Here is a 21,255-nt window from a genome sequence, read left to right on the forward strand (position 1 = left end):
GGCTGAATAATATTTCGTTACACACACACATACACGTATATGGCACATCTCCCTTATCCATTCATCTATCAGTGGGTCCTTGGGTTACTTCCATAGTTTGGCTATTGTAGATAATGCTGCTATAAACATAGGGGTGCATGTATCCCTTTGAATGTGTGTTTTTGAATTTTGGGAGTAAATACCCAGTAGTGTGATTACTGGATTGTAGAGTAGTTCTACAACTTTTTGAGGAAACTCCATACTGTTTTACACAATTTTCATTCCTACCAACAGTGTAGGAATGAAATGTTTTTCTCCACATCCTTGCGAACACTTGCTTTTTTCTTGTGTTTTTGACTTTAGCCATTCTGATAGGTATGAGGTAGTTTTGATTTGCATTTCCCTGATGATGAGTGATGTTGAGCATCTTTTCACGTGTGTGTTGGCCCGTCTGGTTACCTTCTTTGGAGAAATGTCTGTTCATGTCTTCTGCCCATTTTTTGATTGAAGTATTTGGTTTTTGGGTGTTGAGTTCTATCAGTTCTTTATATATTTCAGATACTAACCTTGTATTGGTTTTGTTATTTGCAAATGTCTTCTCTAGCTTATCTAAATTTCTTCTACTAGGTTGTCTTTTAGTTTTGTTGATTCTTTACTTTGCTGTGCAGAAGCTTTTTATTTTAATATAGTACCAATAGTGTATTTTTGATTTTATTTTCCTTGCTAAGGGGACATATCTAGAAAAATGTTGGTGTGGCCAATGTTGGAGAACTTACTACTAAATGCCTGTGCTCTCTTCTAGGATTTTTATGATTTTAGGCCTCCTGGTCCTCCTATTTAGGCCTGTAATCCATTTGGAATTTATTTTTGTGAATGGTATAAAAAAGTGGTCCATTTCCTTGTTTTGTATGTTGCTGTCCATTTTTCCTAACACCATTTGTTGAAGAGACTGGATTTTTTTCCCCATGGGATATTCTTTTTCTGCTTTGTCCAATGGGTGATTTTTAAAACCTCTGTAGCAAGGATGAACTCTCAGGCCTCAAAATTTAGGTGTATATAAAATATCTTCACTTTTCTATAACAGCATAGGTTCTATTATTAATACCCAGATAGTGGAAGACTTTCCTAGTTATATGGGGTAAATCAGTCATTTAAGGCTGAACTCAGTTGTCTCCTTCACTGTGTGGTATTTAAGTTTTCAGAAATTTCATTGTGTCATGGCATGGGTTTGAGGGTAAGGAGTTGAGTTCAGGACTGTTGTTTCTGTGACACTGTCTTCTGGTAAGACTTAGGTTCCTGTGTAGTCCCCAGGTGTCCCTCCATGCTGGTATCTGTGGAAGCATATGAATTCCCAGTTGGTTTGTGGCCCATGGGGTGTCCCTTCATTAAGGTCCTGAATCCTTAGGGTGCCTGGCTGGCTCAGTTGATAGAGCATGCAATCCTTGATCTCAAGGTTGTGAGTTCAAGCTCTACCTTGGGTGTAGAGATTTCTTAAAAAAAAAAAAAATCCTGAATCCCCTTCAAATCTACCTGGCTTAGTAGTGGAATGGTGGAGAGAATGGGGTAGGGATACTGTAAAAACAGTAAGTTACTATTGAGCAGTTTTACCCCATTATATGTGAGATCACATGTCTTTCCCCAGTTCTCACTCCTCCATGGAATACTCTCTGGATCACTTGGGTATACAGAAGCCTCTCTCCCCTGTTGTTTATGTCCAGACCATACCATCTACCCTGTGATATTTCTTACATCTTAAAAATTATCTTAACATCATTTTAACATTTTTCTTCTGAATTTTATCAATTATACACATAATACTAACATTGCTATTTAACTTTATATTTGTGTTTCTCCTATCTACCCACCCGCCCCCACCCTCCAACTAGTTTGTAAGCTTCTGGAATGCCTAGACATTATATTAATGTCTTGAGGCTCTTCACAGTGCTTAACATTGGGCTAAGAGCATAGATGGCCCTCAGTAAATATTGACTGACTGAATGAATGAATTTAAATTTTTTGAGTATAGAAAATAAATCTGTATTATCTTTTATATCTCAGCATAAGTGTTCAGCACTGAGTAGTCATAAACTATTTTCATTTGATTGAATTGAGAGTTCCTTTATGTTATTCTTTCTACATGTATTCCAGTACCCAAGGAAGCCTAGAACAATCATGTCTGCTACATGCAAATGGCTTAAGGCATTGATTAAAATCAGCTGGGAGGGGGTAACTGGCTGGCTTCTTTGGTAAAGCATGTGACTCTTGATCTCGGGGTCATGAGTTTGAACTCCATATTGGGCATCTCTATAACAAAAAAAAAAAAACACTTTATTTATTTATTTATTTATTTTAATTTTTATTTATTTATGATAGAGAGAGAGAGAGAGAGAGAGAGAGAGAGAGGCAGAGACACAGGCAGAGGGAGAAGCAGGCTCCATGCAGGGAGCCCGATGTGGGACTCCATCCCAAGACTCCAGGATCACGCCCTGGGCCAAAGGCAGGCAGCTCAACCACTAAGCCACCCAGGGATCCCTTGAAGGACTTTCTTTGGCATTGCGAAGGGGGCATAGCTGCTTGATCTGAGGGAGTTGAGAAAGTCTCTATAGGGAAATGGTCTTTACCTGGATCTGGAATGATTACTAGGAATTTGCAGGGCAAGGAAAGGCTGAAGAGAATTCTAGGAAAAGGACATGTGCAGAGGGTTGGTATTAAGGAAGAACTGACTGTACTGGATCTGCTGTGTGCTTGGTATGACTGGAGCATGTGGTATGGGCAGGGGTGGTATCTCATGATATAGGGGCATTCCATTAGATACAAGCTTGGATTTATTCTAGTACATCAAGGTTTATCCTCAGATTTATGTATGAGAGAGAGAGAGAGAGAGAGAGAGAGAGAGAGAGCATGCTTGAGTGGGAAAAGGGGCAGATGGAGAGAATATCCAAGTAGACTCCTGCTGAGCTCAGAGCCTGACATAGGGCTCAATCCCACAAGCCATGAGATCAGAACCTGAGCTGAAACCAAGAGTTGGATGCTGAACCACCTGAGCCATGTGGACACCCTTCAGAATTATTTTTAACTGTCATGTAGTAATGGTTAAATGTGAATCTTCACTTTTTTTCCTTCCTTTACTTTTTGTCTGTTATAAAAGTAATATATGGTCATTGTAAAAAACAGGCAACTTATAGAAAACTTTAAATTATCCATAATCTTGCCACCCTCATCCCCTCAAATAGCTCCTGTTATCAGTTTTATGTATAGTATCTCCTACTCACTTTTAAAATACTTTTAAATGTATTCTTAAAAAATTATGTCCTGTTTTTTACTTATAACTGAATTCCTTATGTCTGAGTATTTCAGCCATACTTATTTTAAAGTTTCTTTCATGATTTCCAGTTTGGAAGTCTTTTAATATCTTCCATCGTGATGGGTTCTTCTATGATTTGTAATTTTTGTCTGGGAGCTTCTCTTCAGAACATTTTCTTTAGTGGAGTTCAGTGTATGCTCTCAGGGATGGAGTTGTTGCTACGGGGCGGTTTTGCTCTGCCTCCCAGATCCATATGATTTCATTGGTTTCTCAGGTTCCCGCAGGGAGGCGATGTAGAATTCAGACCTCACACTCACACCAAGGGCAGATTTGGGGTTCTGATTTCTCATGGGTACCTTCTTTCTGTGTATAGTCCATGTGGAGCATCTCTCTTTACACAGAGGATTGCCCCTTCCTGGTTTTCAGCTTTATGTTCCACTTCTAGGTTTCTGTTGTACTCACAGCCTGAGGGTTCACCTCCTGTCCATTGAGATGTGAATGTGGACCTGCTTGTGCTTGATTTCCCACCTTATTTCTGGTACCAGGAGATAATTTTTTTTACTTGCTTAGGCTTAGATGCATATTGAAAAAATTTAAAGATTTGTATTTTATCATATATATATATGATATATATATCATATATATATGATATATATATACATATATATATATATATATATATTTTTTTTTTTTTTAGAGGGAGAGGCTGTAAATAAGCGAGAGGGAGAGAGGGAATCCTAAGTAGGCTCCATGCCAAGGCAGAGCCCAACATGGGGCTAAGTTTCACAACCCTGAGGTCATGACTTGAGCTGAAATGAAGTCAGATGCTTAACCTCCTGAGCCCCCCAGGGCCCCTTAGCTAACATTTCTCTATATTTGAAATGGGTGGAGGAACTTACCTGTTGCCTTGGCTATCTACTCTTTGCTCAGATACATACTTGAAACAAAGTTGGGAATATATTACACATATTGATAATTCCCTATGTTTTAACCTGATAATATGTTGTGAATTTTTCCTCGTATTCTTTGAGAACATTACTTTTAATGACTGCCTGACTTTTATAAGAGTATACTATATTTTATTAAGAAAATCCTCTATTTTTAGAAATTTAGGTGGTTTTAGTTTTTTCATTATTTTAAGTAATGATGAGATGGACATGTTTATACCAATATCTCTCTGCTTATTTCAGCTTGTTTCTGTAGAATAATTCCTACAAGTGGAATTCCTTCATCAGGATTTTTGAGACTTTGGTCCTGTTGTTACTAAATTATCCTGCAGGAAATTTGTTTCAATTTGCAGGGAGTACAGTCGGTTTGTGTATTTCCTGGAACTATTGCTCCAATTGGTTCTTATCCTTTAAAAGCATGTATGCTAATTTTCTGGGCAAAAAAAGAAAAAAGGTCTTTCATTATTATTTTAATTTCCATTTGGTTTAGTGACCATTTTGTTTTTTTATTTTTATTTTTTAAAAAGATTTATTTTTCTATTTTAGAGTGAGCCTGAGTGGGAGGGGCAAAAGGAGAGGGAGAGAGAATCTCAAGCAGACTCTGTGCTAAGCTGGGAGCCTGACTTGGGGCTCCATCTCACTACCCTGAGAGTAGGACCAGGACAGAAACCATAAACCAAGAGGCAGAGGCTTGACCCACTGTGCCACCAAGGCGCCCCTGGTGGCCATTTTAAAGGGATGTTTTCAATAGGCCAGTGATTTTTCAGTTGAGAAAATTTTCTTAGTCATATGGGGCTAGAGTGACTACTAACTTGTCCTTTTTTGTTTTTTGCTATTTCCCTACTGCCTTCTAAGGAGGTTGGTTCCTTAGGTGGAAGGTGTGTTTGGTGACAGGGTGGTGGGTGAGAGTGCAAACTGCAGGTCAGCATAGAGTTGAATTGTGCAACATAAGAAAAGTGGTTGGGGTGGAGGTTAAGGAAAGAAATACCCTCAAGAACGAGGCTGAAACCTAAAGAGGGTAGTCTGGGAGTTGTGGTAGGGAAGGAGGTGCCATCCCACAGAAGAGTTTGGGGGAAAGATGGAAGTAATAAAAGGAAAATGTGCAGGATTTTGTCCAATGGTCTGTAGTGTAAACTTTCTTCTTCACCTTTCCATGAAATCTTAAGTAAAATATTTCTCATTAAATCCATTGTTAAGTTGGCTCTGTTTGAGGGTATATGTTGAAGCTGATGGGCACAGAGTAAGAGCCAAGTACTGGATGGGGGAGAGTTGGGGAGATAGAACCTGGTGAAGTAGTCCTCACAAGACATGACAGTCCTGGACTAAGTGAGTGATGTATGTAGATGGAGGGGAGGGGGTATTCCAGAATTTGGAGCTAGGATTTGATGGTAAGTTACAGTTTTTTTGTAGGGAGTGGGTATTGGAGTCAAGATGACTCGGAGGCTTTTAGTTTGGGAGACTGCATACATAGGAGATGTCTCAGATGACTGGGATGGACCTTGGGAAGAAAGGTCACTGTTTCTAGGCTTATAATTGGGGGTGTGGATGCTAGTGCTTTTGAATGGATGACATGGGCCCAGAAGGTGGTGGTGTCAGAAAGTGTCTTCCCCATTTTTCCTGTTCTTCTATAAGTTCTGGAATCCTGGTATAGCTTAGAAAATGGAGAGGGATTTATGTAATAAAGTGTTGGTCTTCTCAAGTGATCATGTTGAGTAGGCCTTCCAGCTAACTTTGATTTAATTCAGGAAAATAAGGATTATAATTTGAGAGTTGTAGAAAATTTTGTAGCTTTATAATTTATTACTCAGGTTTTCTTTATCCTTATTTGCTTTGACTCATTAAGCTATCAGCAGTTAATGTTTACAGTAGCTCTTATTAATTTCTTCCTTTATTTCTAAAATGGTATGACCCATGGCATGTAAACATCCATGCCAGTGCATCTCAATTTTGACTGTATTTGCTTTTAGTGGTGTTTCCTGTGAGCCCTTTTTTGATGTAAATACTCTTACCCAGCATTGTCAAAGACTTGTTGTAGAGTGCTGAGCACATCATTTTACTTCTGCCTAGATGCCCAGTTATAAATGTGATAACTCATTAAACTTCACTGTGTCTCAGTTTCTCTGTTGGGAAACCTGTGTCTAACAATGACTTAAAGAGGTAATTTGGATGCTTGGAAAGAAAATACTTGATATATATCAAGTGCTGTTTAATTTTTCTAATGCTGAGATTCTGGTGAGAGAAATTTTCCAGTGCTGGTAGTGAGCATTGCTTCGTTCCATTCTACACAGCAAAAGGTAAAGATACTTTATAGTGCTTGGGCATGTATCTAGTTGTACTGTGGAAGTGTCCATCTCCTATGAGTAGAATGGCTCTGACCTGTTATGTTCAGCTGGTAAAATCGTTTTGTGGTAGCATGCAGACTGTTAGGGATAAAATCATAGATTTGTTAACTATTGTACTCTTGAAGAAAACTATGGTGATAGCATTAACTCTTTGTAGTATGGCATCCTTTGCAGTTGTTAGAAAATAGCATTTTTGGTACCGTTGATTTTTATCCATAACTTATAGAAATTTAGGATTTTAGGAAAGGTTTCTTTGGGTCATTGAAAACACACACGCGCGCACACACACACACACACACACACGTGATAACTCCTTCCTTTGTCAGTTAATACAGAGGGTCTCAATTGATTTCTGTAGGTTGTAAAATAAAGTGCTTCAGAATTTCATCTGAAAACACTGTTTTAATTTATGTACAAAGTGAAATCCTGCAAATTTAAACCAATGTGTGCTTTGGAAGTTAAAGCTCAAACCCCAACCCAGAAACCTCCTGGTTAGGACTCTTCTGCTCACTGGACACAAGTTGCACAAGAATGTCTGTATTGCAGTGAATCATTTACATAGAAATTCTTGGGTGGAAATGGAGGGAAAGGATTATAAACTAGGAAGAAATGCCCGCATTATTCCAGAGCCCTTGGAAGTGACTTAACTTCCTGTTCTCTGACAGCTCTTTGGTGTTTGTGTTGAGGAATTTATTCTTGAATGAAATATTTGGCATTATAGGCAGTTACAGTCTGGGCTGTTAACTCTCTAATGTATAATTTCCAGTGACTAAATAATATATAGGAACAAGGTAGTTTTATAGAGACAGAAAAAAATGTAAAAGAATTCATGTAATTTTCACACAGCTCATTTAAATCCTTCCATTCATCCTCTGAGTTTCTAGTAAGACAGATCACACATTGATAAATTAAAAACAGTGTTTTTGAGAGTTGAAACTCTGAGGCACTTTATTTTACTACCTGCAGAAACCAACTCTGACCCTCTTTATTAATTGTCCACACATCACTCTAACTGTATACTCGAAAGCCAGGTTCTAGGGCTTTTTCTAATAGGAAATGGTAACAGGGGATATAACCTGAGATATAGAGGAGGAAGAGGATGTATGGGGACCATCACTGTGAAGTATAATTAAGGGTCTGGATTTGGAAAACTTTCTGGACATGGATCCCAGCCCTGCCACTTATTGTGAAGCTTTGGGCCTCAATTTCTCTCCTGTAAAATGAGAATTGTAGTACTACCAACCTCAGGGAGTCGCTGTGTCGATTGAGATGATATATGTACTACTTAGACCAGTGCTTGGCCTATGGTGAGCATCCATGAATGTTTATTACTGTCAGAGGGGTAAGGGAGGTCTCCCTTGCCTTTTTGGGCTGCTATTGTGTATAAGTATTATATTTTGTGTTTCTTTGGTTGGAGTTTGGGGAGGTTTTATGAGTCTTGTTTATATGACCTTTAGGTGTTCTTCATTGGATGGGATGAGTTCAGTTCAGGAGAAAACTATTAGAATGGCGTGCTTGCATTGCTTGGGAGTCAGATTTAAACCTTGGCTTTTGCTTCTTGCTGACATAGAGATTGTGCAGAAGGCAAATGAACCTAGGACAAGGATTTTCTCTGCACCTATAGGTCTCTTTGGTATCCTCTGACTACAGAGTGGGGCATGTGACCTGAGCTCTGCCAATCAGACTAACATCCTGGGGATCAGACTGTCATCCACACCTGGTAGTGGTTGAGGCATCTGGAGACAGCCTCTAAAAGTGGCACATCATAGTGTGCACTGTGGAGCTCCTGCGAACTGCCTGGCACCTGTCCTTCCAAGCCTTGTTCAGCCCTCCCTGACTCATTGAGCCAGCATATTCCAGTTTGTTCCCTTTCTTTGGGCAAATTTTGCCGGAATTGGTTTTTGTTGCTTATAATGAAAATACCTTAATTGACACCAATGCCAAGTAGGCAGATTAAATGTGTCCATTGTCCCATAGATAAGGGGATAAAGATGAAGCTCAGAGTCTTGGGAATCATAGAAAATTCCTTTTTAGAGAGTATGGCTTACAGTGGAGCCTGCTTAAAATTCTCTTTCCCTCTCTCTGTCCAGACCCCACTCCAAAAACAAACAAACCGCCCACTAAAAAAATTATGACAAAAATAGTGCTTCTTATTTAGATGTAAATTTAGAAAATATGATTTTCTTTCCCAATTCAGAATGTTCAAATATTTTCTATCATTTGAGGAATTGACTCTCTCTTATTTTCTTTTTGTAAACTATATTGTTGTTACTGTTTGTGTATCAGTTTGGATTCTTTGTTGCAAGTAACAGGAACCCAATTTGGCTTTTTAAAAAAATTGTTTAAAGTAACTAATGTATCAAGGCTTTAGCATAGTGGGATTTAGCACTCAACCCTGTCTGGTCATGTTTTCTCTTCATATGCTGGTTCTGCTTTCTGCTCTGTTGGTTTTGGCTTTATTCTTAAACCCCAAGTCCTCCCCTCCTGGAGGCAAGATGCATGCAGCTGCTCCGGCCTTGACTTCATGAAAAACTGATCCAAGGGAGTTTGTGGGACTCCTATTACAGAATGTTCCACAAAACATTCTTGTGTCTCATTGACTCCAACTAGGTTATATGCCTGTCCCTACACCAAATCCCTATGGCCAGAGAATATGATGTGATGATTGGCTTCAACCTGGAGCTTCACTCAAATGTTACATATGGATTATATGGAATGAGTGGAGCCCCCAAACTAAAATTGGTACTATTATCAGGAGAAGGGAAATAGTTACTGGAGAAGAAAACAAAACATGTTCAGGAAATGGTACTTGAAGTATTGATGATATTGTTAACATTATAGGATAGCAGCTTTGGTAACATTGGTGTGTTGAATTTTCTCAGCCAGAGAAGAGAAGTCCTAAAGTGGGGGTGAGAGCGGGGAGAGTATATGGGTTATAAATAATAAAAGAGAAGGAAAAGATCTTAGGATAATGGGCAGATCCAGTTACCTGAGCTGGGAATCTGTGATTAGTGGGCTCCTGACCTGCTGGCTCCTCTTCTCTCAGAGGAGCTGACACTTAGAAATATCCCTTACTGGGATCAGGGATGTGGTGAGTGGTGCATAACTGAGGTTGGGTTTTGACACATTAAGGGACAAAATGTTTTTTTCTAGCCCTTAGAATGAGCTAATATGATGCAAGTGTTTCTAGACAAACATACAGTATTACCAAGTGCCCTTGGAAGACCAAATGAAATAGCATGGAATTGGGGAGGTGTAGAAACAAAATTAATAGACCAGAGTTCTAGTCTGACACACATGGTACTTTATAAGAATTCATATTGATTGCAAGATTTGAAAATAAAATTTCACATACAAATATGGATTTCTGCTTTCTCTTTAAAAATCAGAAGATTTGGCAACGTTGGCCCTGATTCCTGTGGGCAACAGTCCACTGGAGCTCAGAACCCTGGCTGGCCTCATGGACACAGCAGGAAAAGGCTAAAGTCTGGGGGTCAGATATAAGGGCCTCCATCTTCCTCCAGGACTTCAGGGACCAGGAAGAATTTTCATGGGCTGCTGGGAAGAAGTGGTGCCAAGCGTGGGTTAATGGGGCATCATTGGTTAGCAGGGCCTAAGAAGAACTGATTCCCACTTGATAGACTGTAATTTCCTCAGCTTACAAGTTAGCCATATACACTTTATGCTGAATTTGGAGAGAGCTTGAGGCTTTAGGAAGATACCATTCACATTCCCGAATGGTCCCATTTAGTCTTCTATGGATACTCTTGACCTAAACTTTGATCAGTAAACTCTACTTTGTATCTTTTATGTATACACTTAATGCAATTTTTTATTTCTCAACTAAAAAATTACTAAGTATGGCTGTGCTAACAAAGGGGCAAAGATTTTCCTGCCTTCTGGGCAGGCTGCAGGGGAGGAGCTGTACCATTGGAGGCACAGTGGATACACTCATCACCCATCTGGGTGGAGCTGAGCCCCAAGCAGGAGGCAAGCTTTACATACTATCCTCTCCCTAGGCCATCCCTCATCACTTTCACACTTACACCTCTAAGTAGGTGTTGGGGTTTCTAAACTGAGTAGGCCCTGTTTGGGGTTAGTCAGGATCAATGCAGAGAAGTTTGGAGTAAGGCCTTGTGAGAAGAGACCAGTTTTCTTTACATAGTGGCTAGTCAATCACTGAGCAACTCTAATTCTTCACACCCATTTGTTCATTTGCATGAGTCAGGTAACGTTTGAACCTCTGCTTGGGTGACCAAATCCTATACACTAAGCAGTGATGGTCAGAGTTGTGGTGGCGCAGCTTCCATTTCAATAAGGTGTCTTTCCTTGTGAAAGTTATTCTAAACCTTCCTATATAATCTTTTTGTTTGTTTGTTTTTCTTTGTTTGGTCTGACTCTTTCTGAATTCAAAAAGCTTGTTGACTCAACCATATGCTTTTCCATTGGTATTCTGGTTTGGGTCATGTTCCCCACTGACTTCACTTTGCAGAAGGATGCTCGGGAGAAATCTGAGTTATATTGTACCCATTTAATAGCTTGCTCTGTCCAAAGAGAGGTCAGTCTGGGAGCGCCTGGGTGGCTCAGTGGGTTAAGCATCTGCCTTCGGCTCAAGTCATGGTCCCGGGGTCCTGGGATCAAGCTCCACATTGGGCTCCCTGGTCAGAGGGGAGCTTGCTTTTTCCTCTTCTCCCTACTCATGCTCTCTATCACTGTCTTCGTCTCTCTCAAATGAATGAATGAATGAATAAAATCTTAAAACAAAACAAAAAAACCAGAGAGGTCAGTCTGGTAGGTAGAGTAGGAGCCTAATATTTAACAAAGTCAGGTCTCCCAGTTCATATTTAGAGAGGCCACAGACATTCCAATTAACTGGATAAAATCTGATAAAGTATTGGTTGATATGGAATATGAATGTTAGCTTTTTGGAAAATGAATGATGCCACTATTGTGAAATGTGGTTGAAAAAAGACTGCTGGAAATAATAATAAATATAATATATACAGTAAATATAAAGGAAAGAATTTGCCAGGTTTCCATTAAACTAAAAAGAAAACTCTTCAATTAATTCATATTTCTTAGCTATTTATTTTTTCATATAGTGATTTATTCCAGTGACCTTGTGATCTTTAAGCTCGTAGTGGGGAGCTGAAAATAGGACATAACAGGAAAAGAGGAGGGTTGCGGTGGGAGATAAGAGAATAGTTTATGAAGAAGGGGAGGGAAATATAGGATGCCATAGAGTCGCTGCTCCTAGAGATACTGCAGTGCTCTGGAGCCTCTGATCCTAGGCAGTTCCCCAGAGAAACACTATCAAGACTTTTCCCATAAAAGTAAGGTATGAAACAAATATCACATTTATTTATGTTTTTTTTTTTAAGATTTTATTTGTTTACTTGGGAGAGAGAGAGTGAAAGAGAGAGATCACAAGCAAGAGGGGAAGGGCCGAGGGAGAAGCAGGCCCCCTCCCCCCAACCCCGACTGAGCAGGGAGCCCTATGGGAGACTCGATCCCAGGACCCCAGAGATCATGACCTGAGCCAAAGGCAAATGCTTAGCTGACTGAGCCACCCAGGCATCCCTATTTATATTCTCTGAGGCAAATTTATTTTGACTGTGATGCTTCATCCTGCCTGAGTAGTCAAGTCTTTCTCAGGCAGCTGGAATCTGCCCCTCAGCCTCTGGTGGCAGAGGTCTTAAACAGAGCAAAGGCTTGGAGAGGCTCTTCTGTCCTTGCTCATCAGTGCTCAGGGCCTACCTGGGAAACGCCCATTGCTTACTCTGCGCATCCCTTTGGCAGAGATTCTGCTGCCCCTTGTCTGTCCCTGTCTCTGCCACCCCTGTGGCTGTATTCTTGCTCGCTGGCATCCACAGATTTCCCTCCTTCCCCTGGGATAATTTTCTCTGTCTTCCTCATCTAGTGGCTTCTCAGGGATGTCCTCCTCCTGCTGCCCCATTCCCAGCACACCCAGCCTAAGTAAACCCTAAGGAAGTTTGTACTTCTGCCCAAAGACTCAAGGAACCACCCATTCTAGGCTGGTTTTGCTTTCGATGCTGCCAGCATTCCTAAGACAAGAGGCAGTTATTATTTTAGTTGAGTGGGACTAAGTGGGGAGGGTGCAGAGGTGGAAAATAAACACAATTTGGTATTTCAATAAGTTATTCTGCTGCAATAATAGTAACTATTTGATTGTTCAGTATTGAAGTACTTAAAAAGAACTGTTCCCCATGTCCTGAGGGGCTTTAGGAAATTTTTTCCTGCGAAACATAGTCTTGTGTTATATTTATTATTTTATTTACTTTTTATTTTTACTGTCTGAGTTTAAAAGTTATGAAATATTTAAAACAAAAAATATTGAAAAGTATAGGATAACCATAGATAGGGTTAAATTATTAGTATCCATATACTTAATGTTCAGATTGAACAGATGTTGAAAATTTTGCCATAAATTATAAGTATCCATAATGTTCAGATTGAACAATGTTAAAAATTTTGCCATAATTACTTCAGATTTCTCTTAAAATAGTGTAATTGATCCACTCTAGCCCCCAGCTATGCTTCTTGCTTTCCTCTCCATAGGACAAGACTATTCTGAACTTGTATGGCATTCTCACATGTTTTTAAGTTTTGCTACGTATGTTTGGCAACATAAACAATATATACAACATATACAGTATTTTGTGTTTTTTTAATTTACAGTGATCAATACATATACTCTATCCTCTAGCACTTTGCTTTTTCAGTTTGTGTTTTAAGAAACAGATATGGTTCATTTATTTAATGTTAAATATATTCTTTTGATTAAATAATAATGTATTTATCCATTATTCTAAGGAAAACAGGCATTTGCTTTATTTATTTATTTATTTATTTATTTATTTATTTATTTATTTTCAGGCATTTGCTTTAAAATATAAATTTGCTCCAGGGCACCTGGGTGGCACAGTGGGTTAAGCATGGGACTCTTGGTTTTGGCTCAAATTGTAATCTTGGTGGTGAGATTGAGGCCCTCAAGCTCTGTGCTCAGCATGGAGTCTGTTTAAGACTCTTTTTCCCTCCCTCCCCCCCTCGCCCCCCCCACATGTACTCTCTCTCAAATAAATAAATCTTTAAATAATTAAATAAAATATAAATTTGCCCTTAAAATTTAAATATGCCCTCAAAATACAAATTTAAATAGCACTGTAAGGATTTATCAATCATTCATACTTAACGTGTGAAGTACTCATCAATCTTTTGTTTAAAAACTACCTGCGATGCTTGCAGTGAAAAAATAGGGATGTTAATTAAACCACACATAGATTTCAAGGGCTTGGAGGCACTAGAACAGATTCGATTTTGAATCTCTTATTTTGTCTACCTTCCTTAGGCAGGTAATCTCTGTAGCCCTCTAATTTACATTTAAGAGATGATGCTTATTCCATCAGTAGAACAGCTAAATACAAAGTGAGCTTGCGTGGGGGGAGGTTAGCATAGTTCTAGGCCCATTGAAAGCCCTCAGTAAATAGTTACCATTATTTTTTATAGGGAATTTTGAAGGAGACTAGAGGGAAGGCTGCCTCACCTGGGGCAGTGGCCACCTCAAGGATTCAGAATATGAGGTGACCAGGGAAAGGGCCAGGGCCACAGTAGGAAGAAAGAAAACAGGGTAGTGGGATCCCTGGGTGGCGCAGCGGTTTGGTGCCTGCCTTTGGCCCGGGGCGCGATCCTGGAGACCCGGGATCGAATCCCACGTCGGGCTCTCGGTGCATGGAGCCTGCTTCTCCCTCTGCCTGTGTCTCTGCCTCTCTCTCTCTCTCTCTCTCTCTCTCTCTCTCTGTGACTATCATAAATAAAAAAAATAAAAATAAAAAAAAAAGAAAACAGGGTAGCTAGGAAGCCAAAAGGTACCCGTGAAAACAGCTTTGATTCTTCATATTTAGAAACTTTACAGTTGATTGAAAGGCATCGGAATCTTGTTGGTCTCAGGGTTGTTCCTAATGCCTTTTCTCTGAAACTATTCTAGATCCTAGGCCTCAGGTCCTGTAAATCATAAACAGCTGCTTAGACTAATTCTGGTAGAGCTCTTAAAGGTTCAGGGAGGTTAGAAATTAGGAGGATAAAAGATCAGATCAAATCTCATCTAAATTGAGTTTATCTTTAGAATATACTTCTTAAGTTTCTAGATATATATTTGGTTGTGTCATGATATGCTTGAGGATTAGGAGAGGGGGCAAAAAAAAGGTTTTAACTGGTGAAAGAAAGTTCATAAAATTATGTGAGCTAAAAAAAAACAGGAGGAAAGCAGTGTTGGAATTACTGAAGAAATACATGGCACATGTCGAAATCTGCGGGAAGGAATATCTATAGAATTCAACAAAACATGCACTGTTGGTGGGTCTCTAGTCAGTGATCCTGGCTGTCTCTGGGTAGCGTCTTTCAGGACTGACTTTGAAAAACTATGCTCTTCAGAGTTGTCTCAGCCATCCAGGTAGGAATGCTTCAATGCCAGGTGTTTAGGTACTAGTGAAGTGATGGGTTCCTCATTTCTAAAATTGCAAAGTGAATTCTAATAACTGCATTCTAGAGTGTTTCAGGACTGCCAAGTTATGTGCTTGATAAATATGAGTTGGCCTAGCTAGAATTGTTCCAACCCCAAAAGTTTACAAAGAATTTTACAGAGGCAGAGTTCTTTTAAAATGCAAAATTTCCACAAGTATATAATATATACTTCATATATTGTATAAATGATTATATATTATTATTCAAATACATATTTATGTGTTTACATGGCTTGATGTCAGATTATATTTGGGGGACGGCAGAGCACACCGACCTAGAGGCAGGAATGAGACAGAGTTGGGTTTGACCACAGATTGGTGATGAGACTATGAGTTATTCACTTTGACACCTTGAAAAATTCCTCAATTCCATGAAGCATCCTTTTCTCAGTTACTAAAATGAGGGTACCACTTATTTCATGGATTGGTAAGGATTAAGTGAGAATGGACTCCCAGCACACAGTTATCATCTAAATGTGGGACTAATAACAAAAATAAATACTAGGTTTATGGTTATAGGGTCACAGGCTTTTCTTCTAAAGTGTTAAATACTGTTTTGAAAATTTATTTAAAAAAAAAGAAATTTTATTTTTTTAAAAAGATTTTATTTTTTATTTGAGAAGAAAGAGCTTGAACAGAGGGATGGGCAGAGGGAGAAGCAGGTTCCCCGCTGAGCAGGGATCCTGACTCCAGGGCTCGATCCCAGGACCCTGAAATCATGACCTGAGCTGAAGGCAGCTGCGTAACTGACTGAACTACCCAGGCACCCCTTATTTTGAAAATTTAGTTGAGGGAATACATTCTCTTACATAAACTTTTATTTTTATTTTTTTCTTACATAAACTTTTAAAAAGTTAGCACCATTTTAGCAGAAAAATTTTTTATTGAAAGATATCATAGTAAGCAATTTATTTCATGATCATGTAACTAGAACAGTTTTTTATACATCAATTCTGACAACTGTTATTTTCTTAGCCAACAGTGTGTGTTGGTCCCGATAGTTTACTGTGCTGTGTAAAAATGGCTGTTAAGGTATACCATATACTATAGTTCATTTTTGAAGAATCCTAATGTTATAATTTTGTAAAAACTTAGAAAAATATTGATAATATACATTTATGCTTGAGTGTATGCTTGTAAAATAGGCAATAAATATGATTTCCATCAGCCACTCTTCTGCTAAATTGCCATACCTTTGTGAAAAGTTATAAACTATTTTACTATTTTATTTTTAAAAAAATTCTGTATATTTTGGCGGGGCACCTGGGTGGCTCAGTTGGTTACGCATCTGCCTTTGGGTCAGGTCACATCCCAGGGTCCTGGGATAGAGAGCTCTGCATTGGGCTCCCTGCTCAGTAGGGAGTCTGCTTCTCCCTCTCCCTCTGTCCTGCTTGTGCTCTCACTCCCTCCCCTTTCTCAAATAAAGTCTTAAAAGATTATATATTTCTAAGTAATCTCTATACCCATCATGGGGCTTGAATGCACAACCCTAAGATAAAGGGTTGCGTGCCCTATGGACTGAGCCCATATTACTATATTAATCAGAGTCCTTTGCTTTTTAAGGAAAATAGATGCTTTTATTTGAAATTGTAACATAGCTACTGGCTATCAATCTTAGCATTATCAGGATCATAATGTGTGCTTTCAGACTACTAATATTTGTTTTATTTTTTCCAGTGTTTTACCAGAGTTGCCTATCTTGTTTTCAGTTATTTTGGTTTTGATAAGCTTACCGTCTACAAAACTGAATTGAAAAGCGTATAAGGAAAAGTAAGCCCTTTCCCATTCTGCAACCAATCTCCCATTCCCGAGCTGTGATCCTCAGACCTGAGCCCAAGGCAGTTACTTAACTGAGCCACCCAGTTGCCCCTTGGGTCCCTATTTTTAGAACCTGAGGCAAGGGGTAGAAACTGTTTTGAATATGGGGAAGGATATGCAGGATGACCAAAACCATAGACATTCAAAGCCAGCCATGACAAAATGAGCATTTTGCAGAGCTAGGGGATTATGCTTAAAAATTGTAAAAGATCTGTGTAATCTCATTCAACACAAAAGAAATATGCCTATATTTAGTTTCAACTATAGTGAAAAATTCTGAAAGTGAGAATTCAATAAAATTGTATTATTTCATGCTAAGATGTAAGAAACTGCATATGGGAAGTAAGATGAATTCCATTTACCCATTTATCAGATCTATTACTGAGCTCTTTTTTTTTTAAGAGTAGAATTAAATAGTGGGTAGTAGTATATTTTTTTAAAACTCAAAGATTTAATTATACTTTGATTATAACCAGGCCCCAGAATAATTGTAAGATAGAGAAATCTGTCATTTTGAAAGAACACCAAAAATTCTTAAGCAAGTTGGTATACAGATCACAAATGACACATGAGACATAATACTCTTTGAGGGCATCAACCAACTTAACATGGTTTTTGAGTGATTAGTGCAAAATTTTAATGAATAAATTATATTTCAAAAATTATACACTTATTTTATTCTTTTTGTGGACATTATTCATGTCTTAAAATTTTACTTTCTGACCACTTCCTTTACATTTATAAATGCTATACATCTCTCAAACTTGAAATATTTATTTTACTGAAATAGGGTAAAAATGTAAATGAAAACTGTACAGGCTATTGAGAAATGTCTGTGCCCTGTATAAGCACAAGGTGTAATAGAAGACAGGTGTTTCTGCCTTGTACTGACTCTGTTAGTGTCTGACCCACCGATGCTGGGGAATGGTGTTACCAGGATGGAGGAGGTCTGTTCCTATTTGTTCCTTGTCAGCCAGACCTCTCAGATCATTTCTTCTAGACATTTTACCACCTATGTATTTTATATTGCTTAGATAAATGTTTCCAAAGGGCTAATGTTCTTCTTATAACATTACTTTTTCTAGATATAAAGACCTGAAGATAGTCTTTTCTCCAAAGATGGAAAACAGTACCACTGTCATTTCACGGGAGGAACTGGAAGAGCTACAAGAAGCATTTAATAAAATAGGTATGCTTGAGAAAAACTAAATACGACATTGCTATTCTGCAATCTGATATCAGAGTTCCAGGAATGGAACAATACCTTTTGTTGGTTTTACTACCACCTATTTACCCCTACCTTCATTTCCTTTTTTCTTTTCTTTTCTTTTCTTTTCTTTTCTTTTCTTTTCTTTTCTTTTCTTTTCTTTTCTTTCTTTCTTTTTCTTTTCTTTTTCTTTTTCTTTTCTTTTCTTTTCTTTTCTTTTTCTTTTCTTTTTCTTTTCCTTTTCCTTTCCTTTCCTTTCCTTTCCTTTCCTTTCCTTTCCTTTCCTTTCCTTTCCTTTCCTTTCCTTTCCTTTCCTTTCCTTTCCTTTCCTTTCCCTTCCCTTCCCTTCCCTTCCCTTCCCTTCCCTTCCCTTCCCTTCCCTTCCCTTCCCTTCTTTCTTTTCTTTCTTTCTTTTTTCCCTATTTAGGTTTCACTGGATTCTTTCTTTCTTTCTGAAAGATAAACTAAGACTGGCTTGAATTTCTAGGAGAATTGGACTTTGAATTCTTTGATAATTTCTTTGCTGAAAGCCATCTAGGTTAATGAATGACAGTGTAACTGAATATGCTTAACAGGATGTCCTCATTACAGAGAGAAAATATAGAAACACTTCCTTGTTTATAAGCTGAACTCTGGCCTTCATGTGTTTGTTACTAACAATAACATTTTCTTACATTATGCAGAATACTTTAAAATTTGAGTATTATTTTTAAAGTCCATATGTCCTGATTTCCCTCTCCTTTATGCATAATTTTTAAAAATCTCAGACTTGTTTTTAAAGGCCACATATCCTATTTTTCTTCTTTCACTTTTTAAAGCCATTCAGTATTTTGTCATTATGACATTATTGTTTGACAGCTTTGTAATTTTCTTCCAAAAAAATCACCTCATATTCTGTTGGATTGCGATTCTTGGCACTTTGCTCCTAGGAAACCTGTGGCAAGCAAGAATATAAATATTGTCTTTTGTACTATTCTGCAAATGCATGCAAGTGAAAGGGGAGCACAGTGAAAGGACATTGGCATGGTGACACCCGCACCCTGGCCCCTCCCACAGTAGCCTCCTTCTCTGGTACAGAAGAGCAGTCCATGAGAAACAGATGATAGACTAGGGAGGATATATAATGATGACAGTTGGTCTCATGCCTAGATTTCTCACAAACCTAGTGAATAATCACTAAAATTCATGCAGATTAAATGTAGTGCAGAATGAATTTTAGAGACCAATAATAATAATAAAAAAAGATTTAAGTTTGAAAAAAGAACCCCCCCCCCCAACTAAAGCTGCCAGGAAAGCTCATAACTTAACAAATTATTGTTATGAAGTAAAGTAAGATACTTTACTTCACTTGTTATGAAATAAAGTGTACAAATCTCTGGGCTCTTCTACTTCTTCCTGCATAGCCATCCCCAGAGTTAACAACTCAAACCTTCCAAATACAGAATATATGGTGGCTGAATTAGACTCATAACGAATGCCTTAATTCTGATCCTTTCTTTATTTTGAGGATGGTATATTTGTCATTAGAATATTGCATGAATATATTATTTCTAAAATATTATTATTAATAATAAATTTTATAGAGTATTGTATGCAGTGCCCAGAGTCTTTCAAGTAAAAAATCGGGCAATTTTTGGAATGTTCTGCTCATTTTGAGCATTGGAACAGAGGAAGTAATAAAAATGTATCTCCTAGTTTCCTATTGCTGTTATTGTATAGTGCAGTTTGGTAGCTTGAACAAAAGTGCTACCTAGGACTTAGTGAAATGAATGAATTAGTAATCTATTTTCTTTGTTTAGCACATGAACTTTACTCTTTATGACCCATGGACATATAATCCTGCAATATTTATTTAATGATATTTTGAATAAATAATTCATTGATGGAAGAAATCTGACAGCCAGGTAATTTGCTGTGTGTGAGGGAAGTGCTAACACTAGCACAATATGTACTAGCTTTATTGACAAGATAAATTGCTACTTAGAAACTTAGTATTCTTTCTGATAATTTGTACCAAATAACACTCTTTAGGGGCAGAATGGCATGCCCATCCAACCTTACTAGATGGGATATTTTGGGGGTCTCAAGAAAGGAGAGGTTAAAATATTTGTCTTCTTTCCTTTTTTTTCTTTATAAATTTTGGGACAACAGGCATAACAAAACTTACCGCTTTAATAATTTTGAAGTATGCAGTTTAGTGGTTTTAAGTACATTCACATTGTTATGCAACCATACCACTATCTCTAGAACTTTTCCATCTTCCCAAGCCCATTAAATACCAACTCTTCATCTTGTATAACATTCAATTTTTTTTATCTATATCACATTTTGTTTATCCATTCATCTGTGAAGGACACCTGAATTGTTTCTACGTTTTTGCTATTGTGAATAATGTTGCTATGAACATGAATATACAAATATCTGTTCATAATTCTGTTCTCTGTTATTTTGTGTTTATGTTTAGAAGTGGTATTGCTGGATAATATGATAATTCTGTGTTTAAGTTCTTGAGGAGCCATCATGTTGTTTTCTGTGGTGGCCATAGCATTTTATAGTCCTATCAGCAGTGCATTAAGGTATCAGTTTCTTCAAATCCTTATCAACACTTATTTTCTGTTAAGAAAATTTTTTGTAATAGCCATCCTCCTGAGTGTGAAACAGTATCTCATTGTGGTTTTGATTTGCATTTCCCTAATGATTTGTGATGTTGAACGGCTTTTCATATGTGTATTGGACACTTATATGTCTTCTTTGGAGAAGCATCTCTTCATTTCTATTCAGTGTCTATTCTTCTGCCCACTTTTTAATCAAGTTGGTTATTTTTGTTATTTAATTATGGGAAAGTCTTATTTCTTTTAAAACTATAATTATGATAATTTAAGGCTTGATTTCCTCATCGTTAAAATCAGAATAATATTATTTACTACTTGAAGGTTGTTATAAAGATTTCATGAGATAAGTTCTTAACAAAAAATATGTGCTTAAATGGTATCTATTACTTCTTGTCACATCATACCCAAACCACAGAGGCCATAGGGATGGAGCGGGGATTTAAGCACACAGACCTATTTATCTCCAGAGCCCCAGCTCCTTCAAGTATTCTTGTTAGTATAGCATG

At 38.0% G+C, this 21,255-nt stretch overlaps 1 protein-coding gene across 1 annotated transcript in view; it reads left to right on the forward strand.

Moving 5' to 3' along the window:
- The window catches only part of PLS1 (plastin 1), a 101,419-nt gene that overhangs the window by 42,032 nt on the left and 38,132 nt on the right, over positions 1-21,255 (forward strand). The window contains exon 2 of the mRNA XM_055321268.1: positions 18,016-18,119. Coding sequence (XP_055177243.1) covers positions 18,050-18,119 — 70 coding nt within the window. The 5' untranslated portion in view covers positions 18,016-18,049. The remainder of the gene's footprint in view (positions 1-18,015; positions 18,120-21,255) is intronic.

The sequence above is a fragment of the Nyctereutes procyonoides genome, unplaced genomic scaffold (genome assembly GCF_905146905.1).
Source record: "Nyctereutes procyonoides isolate TBG_1078 unplaced genomic scaffold, NYPRO_anot_genome, whole genome shotgun sequence".
Taxonomy (NCBI): Eukaryota; Metazoa; Chordata; class Mammalia; order Carnivora; family Canidae; genus Nyctereutes; species Nyctereutes procyonoides.